The sequence below is a fragment of the Pelophylax lessonae genome (assembly GCF_965119305.1).
Source record: "Pelophylax lessonae genome assembly, chromosome: 1".
Lineage (NCBI taxonomy): Eukaryota > Metazoa > Chordata > Amphibia > Anura > Ranidae > Pelophylax > Pelophylax lessonae.
The window spans coordinates 224,791,911-224,809,401 of NC_138768.1; the positions used below are offsets into that span (position 1 = coordinate 224,791,911).

At 38.0% G+C, this 17,491-nt stretch overlaps 1 protein-coding gene across 5 annotated transcripts in view; it reads left to right on the forward strand.

Annotated features, from left to right (window-relative positions):
* Nucleotides 1–17,491, forward strand: part of CUX2 (cut like homeobox 2) — a 711,333-nt gene that overhangs the window by 654,724 nt on the left and 39,118 nt on the right. For all 5 annotated transcript variants that reach the window (XM_082244161.1, XM_082244162.1, XM_082244165.1 and 2 more), the window contains 4 exons: nucleotides 6,213–6,314; nucleotides 9,195–9,967; nucleotides 11,536–11,695; nucleotides 14,153–14,434. In XM_082244161.1, the coding sequence (XP_082100287.1) occupies nucleotides 6,213–6,314; nucleotides 9,195–9,967; nucleotides 11,536–11,695; nucleotides 14,153–14,434 (1,317 nt within the window). The remainder of the gene's footprint in view (nucleotides 1–6,212; nucleotides 6,315–9,194; nucleotides 9,968–11,535; nucleotides 11,696–14,152; nucleotides 14,435–17,491) is intronic.

A 17,491-nucleotide genomic window follows, 5' to 3' on the forward strand; every position in this document is an offset into this window, starting at 1 on the left:
GGGGGGTGCAATAAACTGAAAGAGGTGAGAGGAGAAGGAGAGACGATATGAATTTTCTGAAAATACTGTCATATAATGTCAGAGGATTAAATACGCCAAGTAAAAAACACAAAGTATTGGAGGAGCTTAGACGTAACTCTGCTAACACAGTCTTCTTACAGGAGACATACAGTATCTCATAAAAGTGAGTACACCCCTCGCAGTTTTTGTAAATATTTTATTATATCTTTTAATGTGACAACACTGAAGAAATTACACTTTGCTACAATGTAAGTAGTGAGTGTACAGCTTGTATAACAGTGTAAATTTGCTGTCCCCTCAAAACAACCTAACACACAGCCATTAATGTCTAAACCGCTGGCAACAAAAGTGAGTACACTCCTAAGTGAAAATGTTAAAATTGGGCCCAATTAGCCATTTTCCCTCCCCGGTGTCATGTGACTCGTTAGTGTTACAAGGTCTCAGGTGTGAATGGGGAGCAGGTGTGTTAAATTAGGTGTTATTACTCTCATTCTCTCATACTGGTCCCTGGAAGTTCAACATGGCACCTCATGGCCAAGAACTCTCTGAGGATCAGAAAAAAAGAATTGTTGCAAAAGTACTCACTTTTGTTGCCAGCAGTTTAGACATTAATAGCTGTGGGTTGAGTTATTTTGAGGGGACAGCAAATTTACACTATTATACAAGCTGTACACTCACTACTTTACATTGTAGCAAAGTGTCATTTCTTCAGTGTTGTCACATGAAAAGATAGAATAAAATATTTACAAAAATGTGAGGGGTGTACTCACTTTTGTGAGATACTGTATATTGCACAAGTTACAAATGTGAAAATATATTCAAAACATTATCTGATATGGTACTATGGAGACTCACCAATTAGGAGGGCAAAGGGAGTAGCAATCAGCTTTGCTAAGGATGTAAGGTTCTCTCTTGGTCTCTTGGAAAGATTGGTCGACCCAGAGGGCCGATATATTTTCATGAAGGGACAACTACAGGGCATGGATTGTACCTTGGCAAACATATATTGCTCAAATAAAAATCCAAAAGGGTATTTAAGAAAAAAAATAGAGAAGCTGACTTCCTTTAAAAAAGGTAATTTGTTCTTAGCAGAGGATTTTAATTTCCTTATGGACCCATCTGTGAACTGTACATCGAAGGCATGGGTGACGGGAGGACTTCAACTCAGCAAAGTAAGGGATAAACGTTTCCACTGCCAATTGGTAGACGCTTGGAGAATCCAACATCTTGGCGAGAGGGATTACTCTTTTTATTCCCCCGTGCACTCGATGTACTCAAGACTGAATTATATACTCGTAGAACATAGGTTAATAGAAGCAGTGGTGAGTACATCAATAGGGACAATGACCATATCTGACCAAGCCCCAATTGTTACAGAGATAAAACTTGCAGGGACCCCTAGAAAGGTAAACATTTGGAGAATAAATGAGGAATTGTTGCAGGATGAGAAAGTGGTAAGAAGGGTAAAGAAGGAATTGGACCAATATTTCCTTGTGAATAATACCCCAGGTATCTCCTTGGCCACAATATGGGAAGCTCATAAAGCATACATCATAGGAATATTTATCTCAATAGGCTCTAGGAAAAAAAAGGAAAGAACTACCTATGTAAATAGATTAATAACAGAAATACATGAGTTGGAACAAAAACATAAAGGGAACATGGACGATGGGGCACAAAAAGCTCTAGTATTAAAAAGAGACAAATTGAGGAAATTATTGGAGGATGAGGCTGGACGAGTTGCTGGGGAAAGATATAAATGGGGGGAAACAAACCTGGAAAATATTTAGCAAGATTATTAAAAAATAAAAAATAAATTAACTATATATAAAAAAAATAAAGAACAGTAAGGGGGAAATGGTTTATTCAACAGCAGAGATAGCTAAAGCATTTTACAAATATTATATAACTTTATATACTGTTCGTCAAAAGGAAACAAAGGAAGTAGAACAGCATAGAAAACAAAGGATTCAAGAATATATAAAGGAATCGAAGTTGCCCAAAATAGAAATAGATAAACTATCAGTATTATGCCTCGTACACACGATCAGATAATCAACGACTTATCATTCGCATTTTGTTGCATGATACTAGTATCAAATTCAACAATGCGTACTAAATGTATGATTTTTTTCATACGATTCTGGAAAAGCTTCCTGGTTGCATAGCTATGTATTGGATAGTGCAAAACAAAAAACAATGGCAGCCAGGCTTTTTCTGGGTTATTTTCGTGTTTCTGATCATGCGTGGTCTTTGTCTATCGATTTTTAGTGGACGCATACTGTACTGATTAAACGATTGTCGTACAATAGCCTAGTGCATGACAAAAGTTTTCATGTATGTCCCTTCGGATTTTGTTGGACGTAATGTCGTGATCGGCTGTCAAAAGCTGTGTACTAACGATCAGATAATCATGCGATCAGTTCGAAAACTACTTTTTTCGTATGATTATCTGATCGTATGTACAAGGCATCAGAGACATCAATTTCTCAGAAAGAGGTAATGGAGGCCCTAAAGAACTCTCCAACTGGAAAAAGCCCTGGTCCAGACGGGTATACTACCCGTTACTACAGGGGATTCAAGGGAATATTGGTCCCGAAACTATGCTCATATATGAATGAGATAGTTGAAAAGGGGGAAATAAGAGTAAAATCACTGCAGGCCCATATAACAGTACTACCTAAAGATGGGAAATATGTAACCCTATGTTCTAGTTATAGGCCAATAGCACTGTCAAACACAGATACAAAACTATACGCAAAAATATTGGCAACCCAATTGAAGGATTTAATGGCAAAGTGGATCCATGCAGGCCAGACAGGATTTATCCCAGGAAAAGAAGGAAAAGATAATGGGATAGGAACACAACTGCTATTACATACGTTTAGAGACCGTGACGTCCCAGCCCTCTTGCTGTCAATCGATGCTGAAAAAGCATTTGACAGGGTAGACTTGGAGTTTATGGACGAAACAATAAAGGATCTGGGTATTGGACCAAGGAATAACTCAGTGGATAGAAGCACTGTATAGGAATCCATTGGTTCAAATATCCATTGGTAAAAGTGAATGGCAATTTATCACCACAGGTTGAAATGTGCAATGGGACAAAATAGGGATGCCCTCTCTCTCCCCTCTTATTCGTCCTGTCATTAGAACCATTATTGGCGACTATAAGGAAAAATATAGATATAAGGGGATTGAAGATTGGACAGAAAGAACACAAAATTGCAGCATACGCAGATGATATTTTATTTTTCATTAACAACCCTAGAATAAAGCTTCCAAATGTGGAAGAACTGAAGAGATATGGGGATTTGGGGAATTGTCAAACTTCAAGATAAACCCAAACTAGTCAGAAATCTTGAATATCAGGTAAAAAAAAAAAAAAAAAAAAAGAAGAAGAAGAGCAGGCATTGCAAAGAGAATTTCAATTTTCTTGGGCAAAATCAAAATTAAAACATCTAGGGATACATTTAACACCATCACTTGAAAACCTGTATCAGGCCAACTACATACCCATGCTAAACGAAATAAAATCAGACATCAGAAAAATATTGAGTCTCTAATGGTTGGGGAGAATAAATATGTTTAAGATGATAATTTTACCTAAAATATTTTATAAATTTCAAATGCTACCAATCGCCATTTCATCTGTATATTTTAAAGCAATAAAGTCAATGTTGCTAAACTTTATATGGCAAGGGAAAAAACCTAGAGTGCAGTTTGCAGCCCTCAGTAGAGATAAAACACGGGGGATTAGCAGCACCAGATATTAAAATATATTAGATGGCAGCTGTGATTTCAAATATAATAGAGTGGACAAAAAAAAAAACTCAGATAAAAGATGGGTTAAGATTGAAACCACATTAAGCCAAACCCAATTAGATATGAACATTTGGATCCCACTAAAGTATAGGGAAATACACAAAGCTACACACAAAATAATGAGAGTTGTATATAAGATCTGGGATATGATGCACAGACAAGCCAAGTGTGAATTGAACTATGCGTTATTATCATTAGAAGGCACCAAATATTTTGCACCAGGAATGGGGAAACAGTTTGGTGGTTGGGTGGGAAATACACAGTTAAAAGATATAACACATAATTGAAAGATTAGTCGTTATCACAAACCTAACACTAGGGGAGGGAACATGATACTAAATGAATGGAGATACACACAATTAAAACATTTTGTAGGATCCTTGCCTCAACCCTTCAGATCAGAAAAAGAGCTGAACCTTGTGGAAAAGCTCTGTAATCCATTAATAATAACAAAACATTATATGTCTCAGATATACTAGATGTTAATTGAAATGGTGGATATGAGGCAACCTACATTTATAGAAACTTGGGGAAAAAAAATAGGATCACGTTTAAATGAGCACAAACTTAATACTGTGCTGAGAGCCCTACACTGCACTGCCACAGATGTGATTACCATCAAAATGAACTATAAATTTCTATCAAGATGGTATATAACCATGTCAGCCAGAGAAATCTAATCTGTGTTGGAGAGGTTGTCAGTCACAAGGTACAAGGTACCACACACATGGTGGGAATACCCTAAGATCCGGGAATATTGGTCGATGATTCAACAACTTATTAGAAAAATCACAGGCTTGAACATCACAGATGACCCTTGGACATGTTTATTCCATAGGATAGATGGATCTTTAAAGCAGTACAGAAATACGATCTCCCCAAATCTGTTAAATGCAGTGAAAGGGATAATCCCAAAAAAATGGTTAGAGACAGAAGGCCCTAACATAAGGCAGTGGTGCGGAAGAATTGAATATATTTATAACAAGGAATTTATGAGTAGCAGATGCGAAGAACAAGTAAATAGCTTTTCCAATAAATGGAGAAAATGGTCAGAATTTAAAAAGACTACAGTTTACATAGAAATATGGAAAGATCGGGGGGGCGACTAAAGATTCGGGACCAGTAAATACACATAGAAGTGTAGTTGAAGGAGCGTAACATAGGATAGAGTGGAAATTACTAAGGAGATGGAAGAGATAGGGGTAGTGGGTAGTAGGGGGATTTATGGCTAGATTGAAATCTGCAGGAATTCTTTTTAATTGTTTGTAAACTGAATTGAAAATTTTAAAAAATTATTGAAAAAAAAAGATCTTGGACATTAGAAAACCAAATGGCCAGAGTGGAGGGTGAGGTGTGTTTCAATTTAAGTAGGATGCTGCATTATATGCTGCAACTTTTTAATTCTCTTGGAAACCCAGAGTTAAGGTTTCAGGATGGAAAGCAAGTGCAAAGCTTACCCCACAGAAGGGTGTGAGATGAATACTGTTTATTGTTCATTTCCCAAAATTAGCTAAAAAAAAATAGAGATAGGAAATTATTAATAATATGCTGTACCAGGATTTTTCCATTCTTTTCCACAATATAATCCACATCCACTAATCCACCAGTAATTACTACTTGTTTGTTTTTATATCCTTAACAGTTTTTCTCCAAATAAAAATTCAATGTTCTTTGTAATATAGGTATATGTTTGGTAGATCAGGCATATTGACTGGTATGTTTAAGGCCAGTGGGCTACAGCTATGCCAATACTAGCAAGTATGCCAGTACTACCAAGTATCTCAGGAGTACTACCTTAAAAATAGTGAACTCTATCAAAACACCTGCCCTGTGCTCAAAGGTCTTATGCTGAAAGACTCCACACATATACTGGTGATTTAGAACTTTGTAAGGTTATGTATAACTTACTTGCCTATTTAGGGCAGGCGAATTGTGCATTACCTCCTTTTTGGGTACCAGTGCATCAGAAAACCCTAGTTCACATTATTACTGGGCTTAGTATAGTATAGGCACACATACTAGCAAAGCCATAGGGATATGGATTGAAGTCTGAATATTTGGTGTACTAGACTGACCACCACTTAATTTTAGAGTTTAATTTTGAATCTTGGCTCTTGGTTGTGAATCAACCTGATTTGGATCAAATCTTGAATTTGGCAGTTATATATCTGTAATCTAAAGTGACCAGTGGGAGACTGGATACATTTGGTCAAGGACAGAAACAAAACATTCTTGGTTGATCTTTGTTGTATAGTATGTGTGCAACAGCAGGGAATTATGGGAAAGAATGAACTCTTGATGGGTTGTCAGAATTCGAGCAATTGTATATCTAGTCACTGTACTTAATTTATTTTGTTATTATTTAGGAAGCATCACACCTAGAATTCGGACTCCAGAAACCGGTTCGGATGATGCCATCAAAAATATTCTAGAGCAAGCAAAAAAAGAGATTCAGTCTCAGAAAGGGGGTAAGACTGCCAATAATAACAACTGTTTACTTCTTTTGCAGGATTTTAGAATGACATAAAACGTTGTGATTCATTGTTATCTCAAACAGAACCTGTTGAAAAATGTTAATTAGTGAATAACCCCTTCCCCCTCACTTTCTTTGACTGACATTCGTTTGATTTCCCATCCTAGGCAACAGAGCCAAAAACTCCTTAAATAAAAGTGTAGGTCTACAAACTATAAATGGATAAATGCCTGCCTTTCTCAGTAATTTCCCATTATCATTTATTTTAGAAAGGAACCAGTGCATATAAAGATGCTACCATTGTTGACTTTGTTTTTAGGGGTCATATCACCAGGGCTATTACTTTTCTTAATAGAGAGCACAGCAGAAGCAGTTTTCTTTTAGACAATCTGATGTTAATTTACCAAAGGCAAATAGGCTGTTCACCTTGCAAGGGAATGTGGTGAAAATTCACTTTTCAAATAATACCGAATCACAAGGCAAACCACATGCAGAGCTTCACCTCAGTCACTTTTATGGGCAGCTCCAAGGTGAATTCACATCCAGCAGACAGCGACTCAAATCGGAGGACTGGTCTCAGTTCCCATCTGAATTAGCCCTAACACAAATCATTTGGGTATTCTAAGCAGAACTAAAGCCTGGTTCAGCAAGAAATGGCTGACTTTCTGTCTGTGTGTGCTGCTTTCTGTTCAACATATGCAGGTCTAACAATCAGCTGCTATTAAATGGGCATGCTGGAAAACCAGCATTCGATCAGCGCTCACAGCCAGTGGCTGATCAGTGTATTTTAGCCGGGATTGGGGAGCCCCCCATCAGAATACAATGTCTCAGCAGGAAAGACCCTGCATTAACATTGCTTGTGTTGACGTGGAGACCTGTCGGGTTTTTTTTTTTTTGCTCATTCAGCTGGTTAAACAAAAAAGAAAACTGAGTGTCTGTAGCCAGCTTTAAAGGGTAATGCCACTTTTGTGGGAGAAAAAATATATATAATTGTTAAACATGTCATGTTTATCTACCTTTAATTTTCAATCTGCAGCGCTGTAATTTTCTGTAAAATGCAATGCAATATGGCTACCTGGAAGCATTCTGTACACAGATGGTATACAGAATGCCCCAGAAATGCAATTCCCTGCTTGTGTGATTGGCTTACTGATTTTCCCAGAAGTCTGCACTAAGAGACGAGTCAAATTTTGGGCATTCTCTGCAACAAAAATGTAAATTTTGGTGAGATTTTCCCAATGGGAAATCACGTCTAAAGGGATGCAGACCTAGTCACTTTGCTCATTAGAACCCTGCAAGTGTTTGTTAAAATCCTTGCAATGTACATAGATCACCCAGAGGGGAATGTTTTTTCTCAACAAAAGTGGAGTTACTCTTTAAGGTTCAATGAATTTGTCAGCTTTGAATACCAACTGAGCGGAGCGGGTGGGATAACAATCTGTTTTGAATCTTGCATCAGGTGTCACTTATGACAAAGCCACTACAAAAGCCTTTGTTATGTTTTCCTGACTGGCTCTTAGTGAACAATTCAGAACAGCGCAGACAATCGGCTTTCTAGTTCTTCTGAAGTTGTACAAAAAAAGAGTTATGCTGCCACCTGCTGTATGTTTTATGGTCATGTTTAACTTGGAACCGAAAATAACGGAAAAATATATACAGGATAGATAGATAGATAGATAGATAGATAGATAGATAGATAGATAGATAGATAGATAGATAGATAGATAGATAGATAGATAGATAGATAGATAGATAGATAGATAGATAGATAGATAGATAGATAGATAGATAGATAGATAGATGAATGTGAAATATGAAAGTATTGGTGTATTATTAACTCTGTTATTGTGATCTATTTATTTCAAATCCCACATCAATTATTTTCCTCCAGTGCATAATACATGTAATCATTTAATGTCAAAATTCCCTATAAATATAAAGAGTAAATAGAAGCTTCTGTCACACAGGGATCACAAGCAGAGCGATCTGGTGGTGGAAATGCTACGGTTGTGAATTGCACCGAGTTCATCTTTTTTTTTTTTTTTTTACATCAGATTTTATTTAATGCATTTTTTAAATCATAAACAGACAAACAACACAGGCAGATCCCAAAAAAATCGCAAAAAAAAAAAGAAAAAGGTTCATCTTTTTTTCAATGGTGGTGCTGATTAACAATCGTGATTACCAATAAGTTGGTTTTGAGTTACAAGATGCATTATGTTTTTGTAGATAATATTGTGCAGACCATAGGCTGCCAGGCAATAATTCAGTAACAGACGTGTTAGTAATAAATGTATGTAGTTCATAACGGGTCAATTAATTGGTGTCCTCCTGATACAGGGGGGGGGGTGGGGGGGGTTATGACATTAGTGATGGTAGGTCTAATGGAAGCTGATTGCATTACTGTTAATGTAAACCAAAGACACCATTCCCTTTTAAATAATACCAAGGGCTGTTTCTGAGTTACAGCATCACATCTGTTAATAATTCCTGTTTCCACTCTGCAGCTTCCTATCATAAAATCATCAGCTCATTAATAAGAACTGACACTTCTACTACCTCCTAATGGACGGGTCATTATTTATGAATAGGACTTAACTGTGTGCACATTTATGGAGGAGAAAATGAAATACTGCTTTCTGAGAATCTTATATGAAAATGAATAAGGAGCCTTATGAGAGCAAATTGCATTAAACTATGAGCTTTCTCTTGTATGCTAACAGGTGCATAACATTTTCCCAATATAGATTTGATCATACCTTTATGACAGCTATCTAAGGATAAGATAAAACAGGAAAAAAAAAAAAAAACTTTGGGTTTCCATTGGGTATCCATAACAATATTTCTTTATTTATTTATTTTTTTTTGTATGCAGGTGAAATAAAAGGTTCAAGTGTTCCCTTATCATCAACTTCCAGTGTTAACAGCAATTCGGAGGATGCAATAAAGAGCATCTTGGAGCAGGCTAGGCGTGAGATGCAGGCACAGCAGCAGGCACTGCTGGAAATTGAATCAGGGAGTAGCCATAGATCCAATCCAACGCCACCATGTGAGCGTCCAGTTCTCACTCCTACAACACACACAACCCCTCATATCTACATTAAACAAGAGGAGAGCAGCCTTCCTGCCAGCACAAGCTGCACACAAACACCACTGAGTGTGCTGTCTCCAGCGGCTTTTGTACAAAACATCATTCGCAAAGTGAAGTCAGAGATTGGTGATGCCGGGTCATACTTTGACCAGCATTGGGCATCGGAAAAGAATGTACTGAACCATCCATTTACCTCTGTGTCTCCCTCACTATCTTCATCATCATCAAGTTACTCCAGTATGGTTAATGGGCGAGTTTGGAAGAGAGGAGATAATGGGGATAATGTTAACAATGAAGAAGATATATCAACTGGAGAAGAAGCACACAAGATAATAGAAGTGAAAACAGAGGCTGGAAGCCTGGATAATCAGAATATCAGTCAGCTTTCATACTACCCTGCATACGTTCCAAGAAACCTCAAGCCTACTGTTCCCCCTCTGACCCCGGAGCAGTATGAGATGTATATGTACAGGGAGGTGGATACGCTGGACCTGACAAGACAGGTTAAAGAAAAGCTTGCCAAAAATGGCATTTGCCAGAGAATCTTTGGAGAAAAGGTATAAGTATTACTGCTCATATAAAAATAGCCCAATTAAAATAATATTTTAATGTCTGGGGTATCACTTTTCCTATTTGTTTGTTAATTAATTTATAGTACCTAGCATTCAACAGGAGATGTGGGAACACCATTGTGGAGTGATGCTTTAAAGTAAAGAAGAGCAGGGATGGGGGTTCATCTTTAGGTTCCCCAAGAGCTATGTGAACCCTGCAGGTTACTAACATCCCATGAGACTCCATCTGAGCTGAAATGTAACTTTTAGGCGGACTGACCCTTTGAGCCAGTTAGATTTTCTTTGCGTAATACATGTTGCATACATTAGGATTTATTATTTCTGGTCCTCAGTGTCTGCTTCCTTCTGTGTTTTATCTTACAAGCTAGAAAATGGCAACTCAAGAATACATAGTAAATGTGAATCATTCAAAAGCAGTTAGTCACTTTAAAAAAAAATGAAAAAAAAGGGACTAGAGCTAAAATTTCTTTGCTGACCATTTGTTTTAGAAATCTATGCTTTGAAACACAAGACATCTTCCTTTAAAATGGGAGCACATGGCACTATCTAGTTTTAATTTGGACATTGTGTATGGCTCCTGAAATGTTTTGGCTCTGTGACAAAATATTTTAGTTTTATACTATATTGGAATAAATTTATATCTGGACATTTAACTTGCAGTGTAAAGCTTCATATGGGAAATGGTGACTCCTGGGTAATCTCGTGCAGGTGAACTTAGAACATGTAAACCTGTTCAGTTCAAACTAGACACAGACTTTACAAAGGAATAAAATTCACTGCTACTCAGAGCTCCTTAGGTGCATTTCAAGGATGCTGGGAATGAAAGAGCAGGATGAATGTGTAACACAAGAGATTCCAAACAGCCAAATTAATACAAAGAATGCAGCCATAGTTGTTTCTTTTTTTTTTTTTTTTCGAGAAAATAAACTATGTAGTCAACTTTTTTATTTAGTAAAAAAATATACAAGGTTATAAAGTTCTACCTAAAATCACTATATGTATCTTACTTAAAAATGTAAATCTGATACTTATTACAATAGGGGGATCAATGGGCAAATGCAGCTTTTTTCAGGTGCACATAGCTTGCATTTAAAATTATAAGACACTCTCTAGTTCATTTATAGGTACATGTGAATGGCAGACCTTCTTCTGACTTGCATTTACACTTACAGTACTGTACTTCTAAGCTGCATTAACCGGCTTCAAACTACTTTTTCATTTGCACTGACTTGCATAGAAAAGCAGTTCTGACTCAAATAAAAGCCCGTCAACACAGGCCCTACCTCTGTTGGCTGATTACAGTAAAAAAATGCTATATGAAAACTGTTTTGGGGTTATGGGTTTAGGACTGTGAAAACTCAAAATTTATTTTGGTACCACTTTAAGGAGTTTCACTGTAGATCTTCTTTAATGCTAGTCTAATGCTGCCTGTGCTGTTTCTATTGGATCTTTAGCATGGTATATCTTCATTTGTGGGGGTAATTATAATTTAACAGTTTTGTTGCCTGTATTACACTTTGCATCTTATCAACGGCCTGTGCTTTTCCGTTCAGGTTCTTGGATTATCCCAAGGCAGTGTCAGTGACATGCTGTCGAGACCCAAACCATGGAGTAAACTAACCCAGAAAGGCAGAGAACCATTCATTCGAATGCAGCTTTGGCTGACAGATCAGCTTGGCCAAGGGATTACCCAGCAACCTGCCCTGTCACAAGGTAAAGCATTTTATATCTACTAGGATGATGCATCAGTTATTGTGTGAAAACATCAGATGTAGTAGGAAAAGAATAAACAGAAAATGGTCCAGGTACGTACATATGAGGGTAAGATTTCAAATCATGTAGATAAATATCTTTAGTTAAAGTATACTCAAAGGCAAACATTTTTTTTATTTTAGTTTTAGATGGAGTACAGAGGGATTGGAACACCTGTTTTTATTGCTCTCGGTGTCCCTAATAGGAAGATTCACCCTCTATGTTTGTCCTTTTTACCATGATCATTGAAAGTGATAATAAAAGAAAATTCAAAATTTTGGGTTGTTCCTGTAAAAGTAGGAGAAATCTTCCAATGGGGGCACTAATTCTGGTGACCTAGAGGGCCCCAAGAGATTTCCATAATTTGTAAGGATTCTTACTTCCTGTTTTGGCTATGGGACATAAAGTGAAGGGCAAAAATGACACAAAAAAAAATGGCAGAGGTTATAGCTTTCCCTTACTCAATGCAAAATGGAAAAAAAAAAACGTTTTCCTACGTTCCTACTAGTTCTACTTTAAGAAAATGAGATATGTGAAAATGTTAATGCGTGATTAAAAATTTCTGGAAAATATTTTAAAATTAAGTTAATACAAGGAGCAGAGTTGTCCCAGTTAGGACTACAGATATGCAGGAAAAAGTAATTTGAAGAATATTGGTAATGGCCTTTTAAAGCAATCCATTGCAGGTTAACCGTAGAACTACCTTTTTCCTTTTACTATGATGTGTGAGATTTTACTGTTAACGTGCCATTATGCAATCTTGGCAAGTGAGTCTTATAACTTACATAGGTACATTTTTCCCCAGAAAACAGAAATGTAGTTAGAAGCTACAGTATAAAAAAAAAAAAAGCACAAATACCGGGGGAAACAAAGACAGCAATGAGTTGTGCAATTAGTGAGCATGACTGTTTCCTCTGTAGTGATTCAGCATACTGTAAATTACTAAATTATGATTTTACTTAATGCACTTTTTTCAAATGCCAGTCAGAACAAATATGTGCACTGTTTTATGTGACAGACCGTCAGGTCCTCCACTACAGCAGCAGCACAAAAAAATGGTCAAATTGGTCAAAAATCCAGCTCAGTCTCCTGATTTGACAGTGATTGAAAATTCAGATATGGCAGGCTCCAAATTGCTTTATAGACATGTTTCCTTTAATTAAAGTGATCTGCATTAGGAGTAAGTGCAAGTTTTGCACAACTAGGTAACTTTAGGTCACATATAGGCTTTTGTGAAGAAGCATGTAAGATGTAGCACACTGTACAAATCTTAGCAGTTTGGGGTAAATACAATATTGCATCCTGTACAGATTGCAATGGTCAAACTATGTAATATACAGTACAGTACAGCATACAGAAAGCAACAGTTTATACTGTTAATTATGTTATGTAAAGCAAAATGTACAGAGGTCAGTAGTCAACGTGTGACATTCAAAACAATAAATGTTGGGCAGTGGTGTGCAGTATGTAGCTTTTCAAACAATGTGCAGAGTGCAGTGTTCCAAATTATGTAATATGTAGAATGCAGTGGACAGAAATATGTGTATGTACAGTTGTTTCATAGAGTACAGCAGTCCAAAATATGTAACATACAGCACCTCATACAGACTGCAACAATTCAGAGTACATAACTTATAGCATGGTGTACAGAGCTCAATGACTTGGAATTGCCCCCTATACATTATAGTTGAATGTAGTGCCCCTTACACTGATCATCAGTAAATAAATGCCCACTTATATTGTGGACAGTGAACAAGTGCCCCCTTACATTGGTGGTCAGTGGCAGGAAGAATGCCTATTCACATTGATGGTCAGTGGCAGGAAAAATACTACTTTATATTGGTGGTCAGTGAAGAAGTGCCTGCTTATATTGGTGGTCAGTGGTACATATCCTATTGCATTGGAGGTCAGTGAGGAAAAGAATGCCCACTTATATTGGTGGTCATTGGGAAAAATGCCTCTTTACATCGGTAAAATCACTGGAAATCAAAGTGCCACTTTATTTTGGTGGTCAGTATGAGGAGTGATTCCCTATACAATGATAATCTATGAACTATGTAGGCATTGTCAGGCAGTGAGTCAGTCTGTCCAAACTGTGGATCAATTCACCTGCAGGCTGGGTGTCAAATGTATCTTCAGCAATGCAATGCAGATGTGCAATAATTTTGCATCCAAATCACTGTCCACTGACATGTTGCACTACAAACCCTGCTGGCAGGCTAAAGGCGCAAGTTCCATAATCATGCTCCAAAAAAAAAAAAAAAAAAACAGCAAATAAAACTGGCAGAAGGGGAGCTAACACTTTAATTTCCTTGGTTTGCATAATATAACTATGGAATGGACAGGCAGGCTAATAAAAGGTTTCTACCAGTGGTATTGGTTTTACAAGCACAATCATAGTTTAACTTTCTTTTGAAGGGACAGCAAGCCCTTTGGAAACGCAACCATCACCATCTCCACCACCAAGCCCTTCAGATCAAGAAAGAAGTTCAGCTGAGCCTCTAATGTTAAGCTTTGAAAGCAGTAAAGAAAATCAGCAGCCAGAAAGCCGACCCACTTCCTCCTTGAGTGGTCGAACCTTCTCAGGTCCTCACCAGTTGGCAGCAGCTGGGATCCAGGAGATTGTGGCCATGTCTCCGGAGCTGGACACATACTCCATTACAAAGAGGGTGAAGGAAGTGCTGACTGACAATAATTTAGGTAAACGTACAAACAAACTTGTAATTTGTGTAAAACTTGAGCTTCTTATGATTTCCTTTTAGCATGTCTGAACAATGCAACACCTAGGATTTTATATGAAGTTTAGTGGTTTGGAGGGGTGGAGCGCATCTTTTGCAAAACACGGCATGTATATGGACAACACACTGAGCAAACTGAACTCCAACAAAATGCAATTCTGTAGTTCATAGTGTAGAGTGTGTATGCTTATAAGACACTCATGTGACACTAGTCTATTTATAAAGTTCCTTTTTCCTGGTCTCTGAAAGTGACATTCATTTTACCTAAATGCAAAGCACCAGGATGACTTACAGTTTATTTAAATCTTCCATCAGCAAATTCCATTTGAAAAATTTCCACTTCTTAGAACTTCATGGAAACAGTCACACACAGCCAGTGTTTGTGTTACTTCCTGATGTATATAAATATTAGAGATGATTTGAGTATTAGTAGGCATGAGTGATTGGCAATGTATCTGTACCTGAAATGATAAACTACATAGCCCCAAATGTGGCTCTCTCGCCCTCCTCATTACTATATACAACATTTTTACTTACCTTGGACCAGTGGTCTGGGGACTTCACTTTATGAAGTGGGTATCGTCAAGCAGGGCCTTCCATATCCATTGTGCAGTGCTGCATGTGAACCAGCTCCTACCCAATGACAAAAAGATCCGCAAGCAGATCATATGATCTAAAGCAGGAGCTGGTGCATGTGCAGTATTGAGCAACTCAACAGCTACGAGGACATGTGTGCCCCAGAGAGTGAGAAAACATCCTAACTGCTGGTCCATTTGCAATCATGTTTATGACTCCTTGAAGAACAAAGGGGACATTTCCAGCTGTTTAGTTTCACTTTCACTAAGGCTGCCACCTGGCTAGTATTTTACACCAGCATGACTGTTGAAAAGAGGACAAAGTATGTGCTGGTGAAAATTAAAGGGTTTGTAAAGTCACTGTGTGACTTTACATGTACCCCCTCCAATTCAAGCTACCATGAACTATAGTTTGTGTGTGTTTTTTTTTTTTTAATAAAAGGGATAAATATTTTCTAACACTGCAGCCGTGTGGTCACGTGATCCCCCTTCACTTGTCTTCCCCCATCTACAGTATGGAGAGAAGCGGATGGGGCCCAGATTCCCCTGTGATGTCAGCCGGCCAGCACAGGGGTATCACGTGACCTCACGCCGGAGGTGTGGAAAAAGTTATTTAGCATTTTCATTTTAAATAATTACATACACTATGGCAGATGGCAACCTAAACTGGGGGCACATGTATTTATACTGCATATTGCAGCTGAATAGCAGCGGAAGGGGTGGGGTGGAGAGCTGCTTAGGGAGGGAGGGGGAGAGGGGAGAGGGGAGAGGGGAGAGAGGGGAGAGACTTCAGAGCCTGCCAAAGAGGAGAGCCAGATGACAGAGGCACGTAACCTGGCCACAGTTATCAAGGATCAGCAGCCATGATTACCATGGTAATCAGGGGGACAAAGAACTGACAAGATCAACCAGGTTTTTTACAAGATAGTAAGGGAAAAATGAAATAGCATGAGCACTGTGCTATACAGCATGCCTTAAAGAAACAGGTTCTTTTTATTTTATTTTTTAAGGTTACAACTACTTTAATTCTCTGACAAGTCTGCCAATCATTTCCTTTACCCAATACTCCTCCTCAATACTTAACAGAGTCAAATTTCTTCTTTCTGGCACTTTAGCCTTGTTTTCAGTGATTGCCTTTTGTGCCCCTCCTGGGTATAGCATGTCTGTCAACATATCAAGAATTCCTGGTAATTCAACATTACATTCAAGATTCACAGACACGGGGGGCCGGATTTAAAGAAACTGCAGCTTCAAACATCTATGACGTGTTTCAGTTTCGCCGCGTTCAAATCAATTAACTGGCGCTGCGGCGAATTGGCGAGTAAAACAGCAATAATGAATTCCGCCGTCAGCGGGATTCACTTACGATCGCGGCTTCGCCAATTCGCAAACTTATGTCTTCCTGCTTATAGCAGTTTCACATAGCGATGTGGGCTAGTGGATTAGTGCACACATCACATGTCTGTAATTCATCTCCCTCTGCTGTAGGTTCGAGGCTTACCATCTCCACCTACTTTTTTTATTTTCTTTTTTTGTTTATATTGCTAAAATGGAACGGATTACATCATATATATTGCTAAATAATGTTACACTCAGAAGCGCTTGCAAGCTTACACCATTTTAAGTGTTTTTTTGATCTTGTCTGTGTGTCGAATCGATCTTATGAAGGAAAGTACCAAAGGCAAGTGACCAAACCCCTACCCTACTTCAGGGCAAGATGAAACCTCACAATTTTACCATGGTCTTCTTCCCACATTCCATACAATGTTTAGTTCTTTAGCTATATGTGCTTTTTAGCCTTAACACACTCCCTTTTTTCCACCATACAGCTTTATTCTGCACAATAGCTAAGTGCTTTGCAACTTCACTGCAGTTCACAACGTCATGGGTTCAAATCACATCACTACACTTGGGATCTCTTTTCACTCTCATTTTTTTAAACAGTTTTTTTAAACTATCTTGAATTTGGGGGGGGAGGGGGGTGTCCTACCCAAATTTCAAGCACATCAATGGAAACAACACAATTTTGATTTTATGAGTGTGGTCCTAGTTTTATCGAGATGCAATTCTTTACATATTTACCATGGTTCTTACAATTTCTTGACCAATAAACATAGGTGTCTGATATTGGACTCTCTCCATATTTCAACAACACAGGCCCTCATAGTCCAACACTACATTTGCCTCACACCTCAACACAACACTGTCACATCCCTACTCTACATTACAACCCCTCACATCACCAGTACAAGCAGCATGCAAAGTGCAAAACTCCGGCCTTGGCAGCTTAATGGGCCATACACTAACAATTTGTCTAGACTTTTTCCTGTAGACTTAACCAAACCATATAATATAAGCTCAAACCTCAACACTTTCAATTTGGATGCAATCAGGCAGGCCCTTGCACTACATAGAAAATGTCAATCGGAAGGATAAAGTCTTCT